Below are 18,970 nucleotides of genomic sequence, written 5' to 3'. Positions count from 1 at the left end.
CAGATTATATAGATATTTTATTAATTTCTCTGTGACAATTAAATGCAATTCAATACATTTCTTCCCTGAGACTTAATTTATTATCAGAAATGAGATACTAGCTTAATAAAAATTGTATAATTAACTATTTGTGCTTGCATTGAAGTTTTATGTAGATTAGACTGCTTAATCTGAACCCCTGCCTTTATTTTGTGATTTATTTTGTTATTTTGAACTTTGAAATGAGTGGCTTAAACGAGGATGTCATTTACTTTCCCTTTCAATTTCCTTTGACTTGTACCTATTCTGGAAGTGAGAAAATGGGCCAAGAGTCTTCCTTTTGTTTTTGCATTTAAAAAGGAGTGAGAAAATATTTTTTTATAACCAAGAGAATAATTTGAGTAAAACAGGGATTAATTATGTAGGAATGATTGTTCCCCTAATGCAATATTGTTTGATCTACTGCAGAATTATTTGGAGAACTAAGTTTTGTTGCAAGAGGCAGAATTTTAAGAAGCTGCAAAATATAGAAGCTAACAATGGGCAATACACAAACAATAAAATGCAAAGATGCAGACCTACCTAACAAGCTGTATGTTGATCTGTGAAAAGGCTGAAGGCTGTTCTTTCTCTTTCTTTGGTTTCTAACACTCAGATCAGGCACTGGAGTGAGATTAGATCTGAGCCACACAAGCCTTTGATCACCTCAGGACTGATTTGTTTTGCTGGTGCTGAAAGGTTTCCTGAGGCTGCTGCTTCCAGAGAGGAATGAATGGGCCTTGGGGAAACGAAGGCAGCTGTTCCAGCTAGGACTGTCTGCTGCTAGGAGCGTGCAGCTCATTCACTGTGACCTTGTGTGGACTTCTGGATGGTCTCTGGAGACATTACAGATAGATAAAACTGGGTTCACCTCCGTGCCTGCCCTCAGTGTTTCCAAGGGTTCCCAACATCCACGTCCTTGGCTCTGTTCCTCTGTGCCAACCGGGAGCACAATTCATGTGTTAGCACTATGGAAAGCCATTCCAAGGCTGAGGGCTGCACAAATTGGCCTTGACCAATAGAGGAAAAAAGTGATTTCCTTCATCCCATGGCGAGTGGGTCAGGTAATCTGCACCCTAGAAGTGCCCTGGAAGTATCTCCAGTGATGGTGAAAACACTTGGGATGTCAGAAGCCAACACAAGACTTGGGTGAGATGAGTCTCTCCAGTATCTTTTGGGAATGAAGTCTACTATCCATGTGTGGAAGACTGAATGGATTTTATGTGACCATTCATACAGGAAGAAGGGATTCTCCTCAATGTCAGTTCTAAGCACATGGATTTCTGGGAGTGTTTTACTGGAAGATGAAACTAAGTTTAAACTTATTGTAGAAAAAATCAAAGGAAATTCGGTGCATGGGAAGGTCACTTGTACTTTTATGCTGACAAGTCTGAAGTGTTCTTTTCTGCCATCTTTCCCTTAAATTATGTTGCAAATAGCAATTATGGGATATCTGAGAGAACATTGTGCGGTGCACAATGTGATCATGAAGCGTCTGTGATAACAGCACGGCTTAAATGAAAAAGAAGGGGCATCAAAGCACTTTTTTTGTAAAACTGACAAGCATTACCCAAGTAATGGGTAAATCTTGATGAGAGGGGAATACAATTTGTGAGTCTTTCAAGAAGTATGATAATGAAGTCAGAACCCCAATGGACCTGTGGCAATGGTAGAGGGAAATGAACTCTTATAAATGGAACACATTCTTGCTATAATCAAATGCTATTGAGCGGTTGGTGAACCACTCTTACTATTTATGCCAGGGAAACTTCAATTAATTGCAGTCAAAGTAGGGCTCCTGTTGTCACTGGATGTATGCAGAAGAAAAAAGACTATCCTTACTCCAGATTTGTCACGATCCCCATGCAGAAAGGGCTGAGAGATTCTATTTTCTTTGTATTAAGCAATGTTCTCAATTAGCTGAGATGGCAAATTTCTAATTGCTTCTTTTTAAGGTAATTATAATAGGAAAATTCCAAGGTAAGCATGTCTGTAACCTGTAGAAACTAATTTCCCTACCTCCTCTTTAGAAATGAATTTGTTCTACTGCATCTTAAATCTTGTTGGCTCCAGGAGCAAAATCCTTCTCTGCCTTAACGAGTTGTGTAATATATGGGGTCTGAGCCTTCAGTGCAGTCTGTCAGCAGAGCCTTCAGCCTCACCAGTAGCCAAGACGGATGAAAGACTTTTTCTGCACCCCAAGTAATCTGCACCCTCAATCCTTCCCAGCTCACCAGATTCTCACAGTGCCGTATTTGTTCCTTACTGACAGCCAGGAGATCCTCTGCAGAGCACTGGAGTAACTTTTTCATGCTATCTGTTTCTCAGTGTGGCTTTTAAATATTATCAGCTTCCCATGCTGGTTTGCTGTAACTTTTTCTTCACAATTAAATGCATGTTGAGTTTGCAGATGACTTAAGGTGTTTGAGCACTAATTGGCATCAGATTCAGAATCATTCAGATTCGTGGGTTCTGGTTTGTCTGAGCAAGCTGGACTGTACTTACTCCCAGGAAACATATTTTTATTTATGCAGCAATTTAGGCAAACAAATCCTTTGATGATAGGGGAATAAAATGTTGCCATTGTAATAAATGCTTTGTTTTCATTCTCACCACTGGTGTTACTAGCAGAAAATTCTCGAGCGGTATAGATTGTTTCTCCCTCTGAAATATGAGGCATATTTGTTTCCTCGGAAAAACTAGTATAAAATCATGCCCACGGAGACCTCTTCTTGAACTAATGTTACCAGTAATTGGGAAAATGATAGAGAACAAGGGAAATTTTAGGTGGGTTGATGGCCACCACTGCTCACAAATTCGTGTGGGTTTCAGTGAGTGCTTCAGCTTTAAAAATGAGATGTAGAGATCTGTATTTTCAAAATACAAAAGCATGTAATTTCAGCATTTCAAGATGAAATGTTTCAGCTGTGCTGATATGTGTTTTTTGAAACTTTTCACAATGCCTGCAAACAGAACCATTTATTTCACTCTAAGTACATAGAACATGAAAACTGAGCAGGGCTGAGAGTGGGCAGAGGAGATCTGCAACAATGTGATTTATATTTTCACGGTGAAATAAAGCAAAGTGAATCATTCGCAGTGACTCTGGATTTCTGATTATATGTTAGAGTGGTATGATTAATTTAATTCTGTCTATGGGGTTTATCTAATGCAAATAGCTTCACAAATCTGTTCTGGTTCTATTATTTTTCTCCCTTCTCTCCCTGTCCCCCCACTCCCCCCCTCTTATTTTTAGTCTTAGTTCAGGCTCACAAAGTTCAGAGTCTGTTATTACCCACTCCTATCCCGAGCACTGTTCAGTTTATCATTAAAGAGGAACTCTTGTGTATGGCTCCTATATCGCTGTAACTGTTTTGCCAAACCTAATTGGCATCAGGAGGTGATGCATGCAGACTGTAAGGGTCATTATTAAACACTGGTTTAAACCTCTGAAAAACCAGAAAAATGAAACGATACACTCCAGTGCTCAGAGGTTTGATTGCTGCTCCCCAGCCTCCTCTCAAGTACTGAATCCTGCAGCTTAAAAGTACCCTCTTCGTTAAAGGAAGAAAAGATAAGAAAACCACGAGATCAATAAAAAACAACCAGTCTTTTCCCAAAGTGTAAGGACAGCTGTGTTAAATTTCCTCACTTCAGTCTCTCAGGGAACCAAATGCAGAACAGCAACTATGTCCAACCCACTGCGTGGAACTTTGGGTTAAAAGGAGAAATCTGGGCACAGTTTTAGCGCAAAAATAGTGTTTGTCTTCCATGTTGCAGAGGACAGATTCTGTGCTAATCTCTCCTCAAGGACAGTGGGAAGAAGTCCCATCTTCTTGGAGCCTGATGATCTGGGGGCTGGAAGTAGATGATCTTTCAAATCCCTCCCAATCCAAGCCATTCTGTGAAACTGTGATCTTCCCCCGTTAGCTTTTCTCTGCAGTATGTGAATGCCTACCTTGGCCCTAGGGTATGGAGAATCAGAAGTTGGAGAAGCCAGGTTGGAAATAGAGGTTGTTAAATTTATTAGTTTTGTAGTCATTCTTTGTTCTTTGTCTGCAAGATGACAGAACAGCCTCAATGCCCTGTACCACAGCCAGTGCTCCTGGATCAGTGCAGACAAAGGGGATTCGATGGGATTATGTATTATGACCACCAAAGAAGCATTCCTTGGAGTGGACTATGGACAGAATAAGAATCATGAAATCAAAATCATGTAGGTTGTAAACAGCCACTAAGATCATCTAGTCCATCCGTCAAACTACCACAACCATGCCTACTGAACCATGTCCCTCTGTGTGACATCTACTCTTGTCTTGAAAATCTCCAGGGATTGTGACTCCACAACCTCCCAGAGCAACAGTTGAACTGCTTGCTGCTACAGGGAGATTTGCAGTGGGTCCCTGATGAATGTCTTGTCATGTTTTCTCTGTTATGGGAGCCAGACCAGGGCTGTCTGGCCTGCCTGGATCTCACCCTATCAATGCCTGCTGCTCCCAAATGACTGTGCTAGGCTCCTGACTGTGGTTAAAATAGGATGAATGCAAGAAATAAGAAGTCCTTAATGAGGGCAAAGCTACTTTAACCAAGACTGTAGAAATGATCTGTCTAAACTTAGTTTTAAGCTGCGTCAATTCCCTAATTCTGTATGGGGAGGAGTGGGAGGCAGAAAAGCCTCATGCAGTGGTAGCTGGGGTTGGTGCTAGGCTGAACTGTCCCCATAAAACAGCTTGAGGAGGAGCTCTTGTCCAACTCTGCTTGTAGCTTTGGTGCTGGGGAGAATGAGAACTAATTAAATAAAAGGCAAAATCTGTTGTGAATATGCCACGCGTGCTGTGCACATCCACACCAAGGAGGTTTAAACAAATGCTTTTATGTTTATCTTAATTTACTGGAAAACTGCTTTTCAACTGGAACCTAAGATCTGTAGGAAATTTTTGTTCCTAGTGTTGCCACATGAGTGAGGATTATGCGTGGGCAGGTCAGTAGATCTGGAAACTTGAACTTCCTTTCTTTGCCTCTTCCTGCTGTCTTGGTTTGAAAAGAAGCTCTGTCTCTGCCAGCATGCCTGCCCATATCCTGCCAAATTTTAAAAATAAACTAAGTTAGACGAAGCGTAAAACTGGAGAGTTTTCTTGTTTGCTTTCAATAAAAGGCAAATCAGAATATAATGACATCGCTTGGAAATCAAAATACCCTCTCAGCAGGTCTTTGAATTAAATCAAAGTCCAGCATGGAAAAAGGCTGGAAGCTGTTACAATGATTGCTTTTCTTTAATTTTTCAGAAAGGGGCTGTTTGGTGGCATGAAGCTGAAGAAGAAGAAGAAAAAAGGCGAGAAGGGGTTGACTATTGCAAACAAAGATGCACTGGGTAAGGCCTCGTAAATCAATACTGCAACTGGCGAGAGCAGGTTGGGGGTCATGTTATACCTCATTTCATGTGAACTCATTTGGATTGTGTTTTACAGTCGCTGCCTTAGTGTAGATAAAATGGGCAGTAAATTCTTTATCACACTTAGGTAAACAGAGAGATTACTCTTTTTGCATTCAGTATTTTGTTAAATCCACCTTCGGATCCTGCATGTTCAAACTACTGTATCTGATAGAGTAAAACAAAAATAGGCAGGTGGCAGGATTTTAAGTTTTTTTCTGTTTTAGAGGTGGAAACATCATTCCACAGTTGTTCTTCTTCTAGGCACCTGCAGAATGGTGACTGGATAGGCTGGATACATAAAGTGATTCTCCTCTAAAGTATATGGTGGAGTGGTTTTCATTTGCTTCCTTTCTCTGTTTTTGCTTTTTTCATCTTTAGCAGATCTAACTGTGTCCATAATACATGCAGAGTCTTTTATTTCTTACCCTTTAGCACATCACTGTTTTCCAAGCTTAAGAGATGCTCTCCAGCATTCTTACCACTGCCATTTTTCTCCCCTCCCTGTAGTCTTCCCCTTCACCTCCAAGAAAACTCACATTTCAGCCACAACAAATTCTTTGCTTTCTGTGGTGTTATGTTGCAGTTTCATGCCTCAAATTTAATAAGATGTTTAAAACGTGGACTCCTTAGTGTTTAGTGCAGTCTGTGAATTACAGTGCTGCCATAAACCAGCCATGTGTATCTTGACTCACTGTTGGGCAGAAACGGGAACACTTGCTTTGTGTCATAAGCAGTATTTAGCTAAAGGGCACTATTTTAAACAAAAAGATTCTCTTCTGATCCTTACAGCAACAAAACTCTGCTTCTGGAGAAGAGAAACCAAGCACCATTAAACTTCTCAGTAATGACAGTTATGTTAGAGTTTATTTACCTTATGCTCTATAAAATATGATGTGCTCTACCAGATAAACTACATGGTAACTTGCTTTAGCTTACCATATAAGCATTTGTATCTGTGTAACTGCTTATTTCAAATAATTTTGTCTTTGAGACCTTGGATGGATTGGGGTCCTTATGCTGCTTCTTCATATATATCATTACTGTTTTGTGGAAGAGTTGGATCTAGCAAAGATGCAGAAATTATCATCTCTCTCATATGTTAAATGGGGATTTGGCCTTAGGAGACCTAGCAGAGAAGTGTGCAGTGAGGGAGTGTGGTGATTCCTTAAACCATTCGCTGGATGTACACAAGGGAGTAATTCCCACTGATCAGTTATGTGCAACATATGTATGGTTACTGAGTAAAAAACGATATTGATTCAGATACTAAAATGTCAAGAGAATGGAACTGTAAAGTAAAAGACGTGTTGCAAAGAGCTTACATCTCAACAGAAACACGGACCTTGCAGAGAGTGGCCCAGGCAGGACGTCACAGTGGCACACGCCTGTTCCCAGCTGTGGGGTGGAGGGGAATATTTGTCTGCTTTAGCCTACAAAGCAAACAACACAGAGTACTACAAGCCCCTAATCAAACAGCATGCTCTAGAGTAAATAGGATTTGGGGAGTAGTCAAGGGGACTTGGTACTCCAGATGCAAAACTGTAGACAGACACCTTTCATTCAAGGGCTGTAAATCAAGTCATGTTTACATGGATACAGAGACAACTCACTCTCCCTTTTCCTGGTAGAATGAACAAGAGCCATGAGGGCAGTCAGAGAACATACACAGTACATGAAATTGCTCCATCAAGAGGCTGGGTATGTCAGCTCAAGCACAGAGCTGCATAACAGGGCACTAGGGCACCCAGGCTGGAGCTGACTCATGTCTGACCACCTTCCAGCACAAGCAAAAGTCCTGTCTCTGTACCTGTCTGGTGGTTTGCTGGGAGCAGGGGCATGTGGAATCCAGCTGCAGAAGGACCACATTCACACCTGATAAATGCTCTAATTAGAAATCCAAGTGGGTTTTACTGTACGGTGGATAGTCCTTTGCTACCATCAGCAGTTTCTAAGTACTACTCAAATCACCATGCCTTTGCAAAAGGATGTGGAAGTGCTATTAAAAACCTTTATAGAATCAAATAATTGCTTCAGTTGGAAAGTACCTCAGAAATCATCCAATTCCAACCCACTGCCACCCCCCAGATCAGACTGCCCAGGGCGCCATACAACCTGGCCTCAAATGCCTCCAGTGATGGAGTATCCACAGCTTCTTTGGGCAATCCTTACATAGATTTATAGTTGGGATACAGTGCCACAGAACACTTGCAGAAGATACATTTGGATGTATTTCGTTTCATTTGATGCAAGGATGTCTTCACAAGGTTGTTTAAGCCTCTAAGTATTAATGAACAAGTCAGTTTGACTTTTGTGGGCACCTTTTGGGAGCTTCTAGACCAGAAATAATTAAAGTCCAGAGTCGCTGAACATTTCTTGCTTATGTGTATATATTAGAACCAATGACAGGCAACCAACATCTAAAATTTCACCTAAAGTGGATAGGTTCTCTCCCAAGGTAGGTGATGAACACAGACACATTCAGCAAGGAGCAAAGATGCTGGCAGAACTTCTGTTGGGCCAGGAGGACTAAACAGAGCAGTGTAGGAAAGGCTGCACTGTACAAATGTAGATATGTGCCTCTGAGATAGTTATTGGGACTCAAGAGAGTGAGGAAGAAAAATAGGCACTTCTGTAAGCAATTTGTCTCATTTGAGCAGAGCTGTCTACAAGAGAACCAGTGAATCATGTTCAACTCTCTTTTTCTGACCTTGATCTACCATTCATCATCTATGCAGCAGGAAAAGGTGAAGAATGATTTCAAAACTAGGCTCCAATCTGATAACTTAGAGGGAAATGGAGGGTGTTGGACTGAATGACAGATTCACTGCTGCAAATACAGGCAAGTAATGGTGATTATCTGTCCCACCATCTTTCTAGTAGATGAGAGATGAGGCAGTCAGTTGCCATTGGTGCATCTGCCTGTCGTGAATGCACAAGGTGTGACGAGAAGGACTGCACCCTCAATTTATATGTAGTATAATATTTTTATACCAGAAGAGAACCAGTTGCTGTCATCAGTGTTGCTCAGTACAAATCCTCATTGTGATCCCTGTGATACCCAAATAAATAAAATATGCACCTCATACTGATAAATTCACTGCTTTGCTCCAAGATAGCTTTTTTTGTGGCAGAAATCAGAGATGGGGTTTATTTTCTTGATTGCTTTTACTCACCAGGTGACCGTGATGAAAGTGAAAATCTTCACCATGACACTCTTGGAAGACAAGAAGAGGGAGAGGAAGACCTGATGAACAGCAATGCATTCTCCAGTGCTTTTGGATCCTTCAGCCCAGAGAGGAAAAGGTTCTTGGCCTTTTTTACATCCCTCAAAACACCTTTTCCATCTTTCTCAGGAATGGTATTGGCACAGGAAAATACATCTGTTGACAGAAAATCCATTAACTGACAGCAATGATCCCTTCACTCCTTCCACATGACAGACTGGATGTGCTTGTCAGCAAAATATTATCAGCTCGAGACAGATTGTCACCAGATGCTATCTAGTGCAGGGAGAAATTGAAATGGATGCTGGAGAGCCTGAACCCTGCTGCTAATGAAAATAAGCCAAATTGGCCAGCAATCTCTTTAGTCAGGTGTTTTATGTAGTTGTTTTTCAAGTGGGGGAGGAAAGGAGTCAAGTTTGATGGGATCAGTGTGTGAGATCACTGGTGTGAATGGCAGGTAGCTGTTCTGGGCTGTGCAGATGCAAAGCATTTCCCTATTACCAAATGCATGAAAGCCAGAAAGATCTAAGTGGGATGTCGTATAAATCGAGGTATGAAATGTTATAGTATTCAAGAAGTGGTGATACCGAATTCTGCCACTTGAGCTAGATAACAAATGTGCCGTCCTATTTTCATGTCTTATGAAAAGCAATAGGAAAATGTAAAAGACCAGACTGTTCTGCATGGAAGCTCGAGTTGTACCTTGCATGTGCTAATGAGAGGCACAAGCAAAGCATTGATTGTACCTAGCTTCCAACAGGAAAGGAGGGGCAATTTTATTTTCCATGTGCATGGCCCTCTCCCATGGACAGCTGCAGTGCTTCAGCTCATGATTCGGCTGCCATGTGATCACAGGCCTGAGCCCTTAGAGCCATGCATGTCCCTCTGATGGTGCTTGAATGACTGCTGGTGAAATCAAGCCTAATAATGCTACCTGCCAAAAGCAATGATAGCTTAGTTACAAAAACTTTTTGCAATATATGTCCAAGTAGTAGGTCTAGCCTAGAGATGCTTAATGAACTATTCTGTGGTTGATACAGGGCAAAGTTGGTGCCCAGAATTCATGAAGAGGAGATGAAAACCCAGAACTACCAGGTGAGCAGGGGGTGACAGCCCTTACATACCTGTGACATGAGCTGGGAATTATATGTGTTGTCCTTGTCCCACACAGATTGCCATCACCATCACTGAGGCCAGGCAGCTGGTGGGTGAGAACATTGACCCCATAGTGATCATTGAGATTGGAGATGAGAAGAAGCAAACAACAGTGAAAGAAGGCACAAATGCTCCCTTCTACAATGAGGTTGGTGCTTTCTTTTGGGGAAGACATTTTCTTCAGTGGCTTTGAGACGTCTTCATTTGGTGGCTTGAACTGGAATGGACAAATTGGTAGCATCTGCATATCTGAGCAGGGATGTCTGTTCAGTAGTAAAGGGGTCTGGGCTTTCCATTTTGTCCTGGGAACAGGGAAAGGGCTTTGCCATGCCCAACACCACCTCTCTAGCTCCCAGATTTTTACCAAGGCTCTGTGGGGTATCCAAAAAATCTAAGCTATAATGCTGACAGTGCTGCTACCAGCACAAAGATGATTCTGACCTGCTGTCCCCTTCTCCCACAGTACTTTGTGTTTGATTTCGTTGGACCACAGGTGTTTCTGTTCGACAAAATAATCAACATCTCCGTAAGTACCTAGGAAAGCCCAGTACAGTAAGTAATAATATCTGTGTCATTTTGGCTCTGGATGTTTCTTCCTAGTGCAATTAAAAAGAGAAATAATGTTTGGTACCAAAGGTGCTATGAACGCAACATGAAGTGTTAGAAGAGGAAAGGAGAATGGAAAGGAAAAGGAAGAAAAGCAGCTGGCAATGATTTGAAGGAACACAAAGCAAAACATACAGAAAGATGAGGTGTACATTTTCAGGGACACACATTGCTGGCTTGGCACTCTGAGACAGAAGGATAAACTTCACCTTAGAAACATCACAAGATCATAGAATTGTAGAATCACAGAGGTTGGAAGGGAGATCAAATCCAACCCCCTGCTAAAAGCAGTTTGACTACATGAAGTTGAGTACAAAAGCATCCAGAACCGTTCATGTTGTGTGGGGATTTTTTTTCCCCGCTTTTACTGCCAGAAGTCCCACCACTTGGCCAGAGAATATAACTGTTAGGATTACACCACAGCATATGGCCTCCATGAGTACTGATGTGGCAACATATAGGGACAGTACTGACACACTGCTGCATTTTGGAGATGCATAGTAATTCTACTCCAAAGTACAGTCCGTCTTCTGGAACTGCTGTTCTTTATATAATGCTTCCATATATCCAGTGGTGGACAGGAATGTGCCAGCTTTCTGAGCATGTTGGTGTGTGGAGGAATGTGCCAGCATTAACTGGTGTCAACCTGCATAGCTTCATTGGGCTCAGAGAACGTTTTGATATAAACCAGGTGAAGGTGAAATTAAAGAGGGCCTCCTAGATAAAAATGACAGTTTAAAAAGAAAATATTAACCTAGTACGATGCTCACTGATGCTACTGAAATCAGAAAGTCATTACTTTTCAGCACAGTTTTAGAGAATGCAACACGTTGGGATAGAAATAAATAAGAAAGGAAATATATGTTGTGAGAGAAGGAAACCTTTGGGGGGTGGAAAGCTTACTACAACACCTTCACTTTCTTGGCATGAATATATGACTTATGGAAAACAAAGATCAGTAGCTGCCGTTATCAGCAATCAGCCATGTACTGAATCCACATAATCTGTGAAAACAAATTCTTCTGTACCTGGAAGCTCAAGGAAAGCAAAAAAGATTAGTGCTGTTTTGTGTGAGTTCAGCATTTCGGCTGCATTCAGGCTCTGAATTTGAGAAGAAAATGAGATTTTCCATTTCCTAGCACCTACCAGTGAACAAATACTTTTCTCCTTTTATATCTTCCAGTACATTCCAGAAACCCTGTAGTAATGTTATGGTGCAGCTGAGATGCCCCTTATGCTGCAATACTGAAATACTCCTCAGTTTAACTCTGTTCATACTTGTTCTCATTCAGAAAATCTGAAGAAAACTGTTTCTAGTCTGGAAAGATACAAACCTATAATGAGTTTTTATGAACCTATAATGAGCAATGTAGATGTGATGATCCCTTCCAGAGAAGGCAAGAGGCGTTTACTATAAACTTAATGCTTGCATACTTCACTGTCATTAAATATATATACATATAAATGCTTGAAGAAGTATCAGGAGAAACAGAGCACTTAACAGAAGCATTGAGGTATTTCCTCAGCAGTTAGAAGTGCCATAGATGGCATTCACATAAGGATATCATGTTTCTTTCACACAGCAAACCTCCAGAAAGAGTAGTGAGGGTTACACATCTAACACTGTTTGAATACCTTGCCATAACCCAGAGAGAAAATATAAAGGACAGTGAGACAACATCATGTCAGACTTAGGCACATTCCCTCCTCTTGTTTCCAAAGTCATAAAGAAACTTGAATGATCTGATCACAGAAAACCTACATCCTGCTTTCCCATTCCACCCACCCTGTTGTGTGGTCAGTAGATTTGGGTAAGCTTCTGTTCCCATGTAGTTCCCCCAAAACTATGATCTTGTCACATGGCAAGATGAAACACACCAGTTTTCATGGCTTCTTCTTCCATGGTACCTTAGTCCAGCCTTGTCAGAGCAAGGCTCCAGCACTGTGATGGGACCGGGTTGCATAAGGGATTGAGAAAAGCAGCGCCTGTGCACGCAGCACAGGCTTCACATTGACCCCTCTCCTACACGAAGCTCAATTCATTTTTAAGCTTTAATCATAGTGTTGAATAAAATTTCTCCTTTGTCTTTTGATTTCTCTGTCCTACTTCAACAGCTTCCATGTCAGGTTTTACCAAGGACAGGTGAATGTGATCCCAAAATCACAGTAGCACGCTGGATGGTAACACACAAAATGAAGTCACATGACAAATCCAATGAACAATTACTGAAGTCCGGTGTCCCCTTCATGGATGTGCAAGTCCAGAGTCGGATTATGAAGTCCTTCAAATTCCTGAAATGCTCCCAGATGTGTGAATATTTATCTCCAAACCCTAAATTTCACTAAATTTAACTAACCCCAGGGACTAATTTGCAGTTGTTCCAAGATTTTCTAGATGACTCAGGCTGTTTTCAGAAAGTATTCCACAATCAAGGAGTGGATTCCAACCTTGTAAGCTATTCTGATGAGAGGCATATTCTTTAAGAGATGCATTTCCAGAGCCAGTCTTCCCTTAGAACATGTTGCTAGCATCTGCCTTGCCTGTAAGATGGAGCAAACAGACTTATCTGAAAACCAAACACAAAAGTACAGAGATGTAGGAATCATCTGACAAAGGAAAGTTATTAATCAAATTTGAGTTGAATGAAACTAAATGAAATTCATTAGTACTAGGAATGCTAAGGAGACAGACTCACTGGGGCCTGCTAGCCACCTCATTTGCATCCATATCACTTCTCGGACTTCATTAATATGGTGGGGATTAAATCAGGATTGAGTATCTTTGTTTAATACATGTTGAAATATTGCAACGGAACACTTTAATTCTTTCTCCTATGGGTATATTTTTCATATGGCAATTCAGCTGTTGCACAAAAAGTGATACAGTTTCTGCAGCATAATGTGGAACCAGCTGTGCCCCTTGTGTCTATCCTTATTATGACTTATTTAAATTTACTGGGATAAGTAATATACCTACATCTGCTCTGAAGACATATCCGATTCCTCACCTGGGAGTGAACCTTCTTACTCATCCTGGGATGAACCTGGGTGATTCCAAATGAATGCAACTGAATTGATTTCTAAACTGGCTCAAGGCAAGAGGGAAGAAATTCCAAATGCTTTCTGTATCTGCAGCTATGAGCAATCAAGTTCATGTGCTGCTGAATGTCACTGTTTACTACTTCTGAACCAAATGTGATCTTTAAATTGCATTTTTGTAACAGGTTATGCACCATAAACTGATTGGGAGTGTGCTGATAGGCTCCTTTAAGGTAGATCTGGGGACAGTGTATGCTCAGCCAGGTAAGTGGTTTCCTGCCTGTTAAACCTGTTAAGTGAGTTGGGAGGAAGGAATGGGGAGGTGTGTTGCTTTTCCTCTTCCATGCTTGAGATGTACACCAAGGGACAAACTTAGCCGGGTTTTTGGAAGGTTTGTTTTCCTGTATGGATGACAAAGAACCAGACAAAGCTGGTTCTGTGGAAAGAAGGAAGTTCAGCCCTGATAACACCTTGACAATCTGCCCTTTGCTAGGAAGCACTTATAGAGTCAGCATTTAATTACGGGATCAGAGTGTGCAGCTCACTGTTCACAAAATCTGAACCTACCTGTTCGTTTTTACTTGTGCGGGGTAAAAGGGGCGGATCTCTTCTTAGTCTTTAGGAATGAATGCATTTGGGCCACTTGCTGTAGGTGTCACCCAGCTACAGCATCTAGAGACACAACAGCAGAGCCATTCAGGCCACACTCTTGCTGCAGGAAAGTACTGAAATCTTCAGACAGTTCTCATCAGAAATCAGGTCATTCTTAAAGCCTCAGCCTTAGCTCAGCTGCTGGAATCTTACCTAGCCTTCCCCTGGTCTTCAGTCATTGATCTTAGTAAACACTGCTGAAAACAACTTTGTTCCCAGTGAGACCTTCTCAGTTCTTTTCTTCCTTTTTTGGTTACACAACATTTTAATCCTCGAAGCCTGCTGAAAATGATTGCAGTGCCCTTGATGCAAATGGAAAGGAGTAAGTTTTGCATGTTTTGCAGCCTCTATTTTGGTGTTTAAGTTTGTCCATCTTACAGGTCATCAATTTTGTGACAAGTGGGCGCTTCTCACAGATCCTGCTGATATTAGGACAGGAACCAAGGGATACCTGAAGTGTGACATCAGTGTGACGGGGAAAGGCGACACGATACAAGCCACACAAAAAACAGCTGATACTGAGGAGCAGATTGAAAAGTACTGCAGTAGTTTCTTTCTTACTGTATCCTTCTTTACTAAGTACCTGAAAAGTCCTCTGCTCTCTTTTCATTCCTATCATTGCTAACACAAGGTTAATAGCTGAAGTTCTGGCTATTCTGATGTACTCGAAGAGAGGTTTTTATAATCCTCTCAAATAAATTGAAGAGCGTGTCATAGTCACTTCCCTGTAGCTGATAGAACTGACCAGAACCTGTGGCTAAGAGACAAATTATCTTTGATAGAAGATTCATTGATTTAAAATCGGTTAAAATATTTTTGAAAAGCAGTGAAGTAAGACAAAGTGCGAGAAGCTATTAGTTCTTATCTATCAGATATGTGCATATCATATTTTCCACATTCTTAAATAAACTCACACGCACTCTCCATGTAGAATACAGAAATTAAGGTGGTAACAAGCTGCCAGCATACTTCAGATTCTACAAGAACAATGTTTCCAGTCAATACTGACATATAGGACCAATTTCATGGAGGGCCACCAAGATATGGGACTGGATTCCAGTATCTTCTACAAGGAGAGCTGGGAGGGCTGGTTACTTGAGCCTTATGAAAACTAAGTTAACTGCTGTCTCCAACTGCATAATGAACAGGACAAAGCTAGATTGTTTGCAGAGTAGAAGAATGAGAGGCTTTGGCTACAAGTTAGAACAAGGGAATTGCCGAGCAGAAATAAATAAATTTACATATTTTGTACCATGAAGGTGGTAGAAGAGGTCAAAAGAGAGGTGAAGATGATCAGAATTTATCAGACAGAGTGCTGAACAACCTGATCCACCCAGGCCTGCTCTGAGAAGGGCGCTGAAATAGGTAATACCCAGAGGTCACGAACAAATGATGTTTTCTTGCTTTTAGAAGCACATATATGTCACACATACATGTCTGCTGAGTAATGGTGTATTATTTACTCATAGTAAGCAGAAAATGTCATGGTTCTGGAGATCCAAAAACAAATTTTTGCCTCCTTTTTTTCATTTATTCTCAGAATGCAAGCTAACTTGAGGTAACAATTTTGGAAAAAAATATCACTTTCAATTTTAAGGAAGTGTCTTTTATTTCCTTTCAGGAATCTCTTGATCCCCAAAGGATTTCCATCTGAAAGACCATGGGCCAGATTTTATGTGAGAATTTACAAAGCAGAAGGACTTCCGAAGATGAACTCTAGCATCATGGCAAATGTCACAAAAGCGTTCATAGGTGACAGTAAGGACCTTGTGGATCCCTATGTGGTGGTCATGTTTGCAGGTCAAATGGTAATTGGGATCCTCTTGATCACAAATATAGGCCTTCTTTCTTGCTAGTTGTATAGCAAGCAGGCAGTAGAGCTGATGTCCTTTAATTTTTTGTTGTGTGAAATGGGGAAAACACATATTTCTTTCAACTGAAGGAAAATCTTCAGTTCTCAAATTATGCAGGAACAAAGTGAAAGAAACTCTTTATGTCAGCAGAAGAAATGGTATCATCCTCGCAGCAGTAGGTTGGAGTCAGGCAGCCATAGGAGAAAGCAAATTCTGCAGATTTTTTACAAAAGCATCAAGTTACAAAACAGCAAATTATACAGTGTGGTATTAGGTCACTCCTATATTCTGATCTCCTTAAAGTGAAAAAATGAAACAGGATTGAAATCAGTAAGGTAGGTTTAATCTGGATTGAACTGACAGCAGAGAAGAGAGGATACCCAAGGATCCAGTTCCTCTGACATGACCATAAAGGACCATGTCAAGGAGCTTGTTTTGATTATTGACCTAAATAACAGAAGAACCTAACTGAAAATTATTTGAGAGCAGCAATACTTGTTGTGTGCAATGAAGCCCTTGGGTGAGAGAGGATGAGTATATTTCATCCTCTACGAGTTTTAGATGAGGCTGAGACCTTTTGTGCTGAGTTCATGTTTTGCTGTGAATCCAAATTGTGAAGTGTTGAAGGTCTGAAACTAGCATGGGTTAAAATGATTGGTCAAATGTGTGCAGTTAGTTCAGGCTTAATAGAGATCTGAAGAAAACACAGGAATCAGTCATCAATGTGAGTTTGCACGCTGGCATGTCAAATATGGGTCTAGCCCAGGTGGACTTACTTAGTTGTTTTCATCAAATATGAAAATAGAAGGCCTGTTGATGCTATGATATGGTCATAGAATCATAGAATCACTCAGGTTGGAAAAGACCTTAAAGATCATTGAGTCCAACCATGTCCAACCATACTCCCCTAACTAACTCCCTCCTCTAAATCATGTTCCTGAGCACCACATCCAAACAGTTTTTAAACACATCCAGGGATGGTGACTCAACCACCTCCCTGGGGAGCCTATTCCAGTGTTTAACTTCTCTTTCTATAAATAAGTGTTTCCTAACGTCCAAACCAAACTTACCTTGGCACAACTTGAGGCCATTTCCCCTCGTCCTGTCACCTGTCACCAGTGAGAAGAGACCAGCACCGCTCTCACTCTAAGCATCCTTCAGATGTTGGAAGAGAGCAGTATGGTCTCCCCTCAGCCTCCTTTACCCCAGACTAAACAGCCCCATTCCACAGAATCACAGAATCACCAAGAATGGAAACCTTTGTTCCTCAACAAAACATCCAAATGCTGCTTGAACACCTTCAGGGTTGGTGACTCCACCACCTCCCTGGGCAGCCCATTCCACTGCCTGACCACTCTTTCAGAGCAGTAGTATTTCCTAATGTTCAACCTAAATGTCTCTTGGTGCAGTTTGAAGCCATTCCCTGTAGTCCTATCACCAGTTGCACGAGAAAAGAGGCTGGCCCCCCAGCTCACTACAACCTCCCTTCAGGTAGTTATAGAGAGCAGTGAGGTCTACCCTGAGACTTCTCTTCTCCAGACTAAACAATCCCAGCTCCCTTAGCCGCTCCTCATAAGGTCTGTGCTCCAGACCCCTCACCAGCTCTGTTGCCCTTTGGACCTGCTCCAGCACCTCCTTGTCCTTTCTGTATGGAGGTGCCCCAAACTGAACACAGTACTCAAGATGAGGCCTTACCAGTGCTGAGTACAGAACAGGATTACTTGCCTAGTTCTGCTCACCACAGCATTCCTGATAGAAGCCAGGATGCCACTGGCCTTCTTGGCCACCTGGGCACACTGCTGGCTCATATTCAGCTGACTGTCCTGCCATCTCCTTCAGGCTAAGAGAAGCTCCAGCCTCTGTATCTGTAGCACACAGATATGTGCCTAGAGCATGAGCCACAGTAATCCTATTTTATACTAGATAAATTACCTCGATTAAGGTAACTCCATTGGTACATACAGCCTGGCAGCAGTAATGAATATAAGCTTTTATGAGACAAAATGCATGGCATTCTTACCACCAAAATATTTCAAAAGCCATTTTAAGGTGTGCAGTTTGTAGCATAAACATAAATGTCTGGCTTCACAGATACGTTTTGTGCATAAGGGTCCTGAAGAATTAGGAAAGGGAAGGGAAGAGAAAGAATTAAGAATTAAGAGAAGGAAGAATTAAGAAAAGGAAAGTCCAGAAGGGCATACCTGGAAGAAGACTGAGATATTCAACGACTTTTTTGCCTCAGTTTCCACTACTCTACACACTGCCCTCGAGCAGATGGTACAGAAGGTGGGAACAAGGGGCACAATGCCTCTCCCACTGTGAACAAAGATCAGGTTTATGAGTGCCTGGGAACCTGACCATCCACATGTCTATAGGTACCGATGAGATGCATCCCAGAGTCCTGAGGGAACCGGTCAGTGTAGTCAGCAAGCCATTCTTGATGATATTTGAAAGCTCATGGTGGTCAGGTAAAGTCCTTGGTGACTGGAAAAAAGGTGAAGGGTAGAAAAGATGACCCAGGCAACCACCTCACCTCAGTGCCAGAGAAGATCATGGAGCTTATCCTCCTGGAAACTGTGCTGTGGCACATGGAAGTGAGGGAGGTGACATGGGATAATCAGCATGACTTGAACAAGGGTAGGTCCTGCCTGGCCAACCTTGTTGCTTTTTATGATGGCATAACCATATTGCTGGACAAGGGAAGAGTCACAGACATCATCTATCTGGACTTCAGTAAGGCCTTTGACATGGTCCCTCATAATGTCATTCTTTCCAAATTGGAAAGATATGAATTTGATGTGTAGACTGTTCGATGGATGAAGAACAAGTTGAGAGATTGTACCGAGAGAGTGGTGGTCAGTGTCTCAGTGTCTGGATGGAGACTGGTGATGAGTGGTGTCCCTCAGGGGTTGGTACTGGTACCATTGTTCTTTAACATCTTCATCAACAACACTGACAGTGGGATCAAGTGCACCCTCAGGAATTTTGCT

At 41.7% G+C, this 18,970-nt stretch overlaps 1 protein-coding gene across 1 annotated transcript in view; it reads left to right on the top strand.

Moving 5' to 3' along the window:
- FER1L6 (fer-1 like family member 6) overlaps positions 1 to 18,970 on the top strand; it is a 76,293-nt gene that overhangs the window by 12,924 nt on the left and 44,399 nt on the right. The window contains exons 2-9 of the mRNA XM_072330651.1: positions 5,304 to 5,389; positions 8,629 to 8,755; positions 9,717 to 9,771; positions 9,848 to 9,979; positions 10,295 to 10,357; positions 13,662 to 13,740; positions 14,508 to 14,664; positions 15,749 to 15,935. Of these exons, the coding sequence (XP_072186752.1) occupies positions 5,304 to 5,389; positions 8,629 to 8,755; positions 9,717 to 9,771; positions 9,848 to 9,979; positions 10,295 to 10,357; positions 13,662 to 13,740; positions 14,508 to 14,664; positions 15,749 to 15,935 (886 nt within the window). The remainder of the gene's footprint in view (positions 1 to 5,303; positions 5,390 to 8,628; positions 8,756 to 9,716; positions 9,772 to 9,847; positions 9,980 to 10,294; positions 10,358 to 13,661; positions 13,741 to 14,507; positions 14,665 to 15,748; positions 15,936 to 18,970) is intronic.

This window comes from Excalfactoria chinensis, chromosome 2 (genome assembly GCF_039878825.1).
Source record: "Excalfactoria chinensis isolate bCotChi1 chromosome 2, bCotChi1.hap2, whole genome shotgun sequence".
Classification (NCBI taxonomy): Eukaryota; Metazoa; Chordata; class Aves; order Galliformes; family Phasianidae; genus Excalfactoria; species Excalfactoria chinensis.
This window is presented reverse-complemented; position numbering and strand designations above follow the sequence as displayed.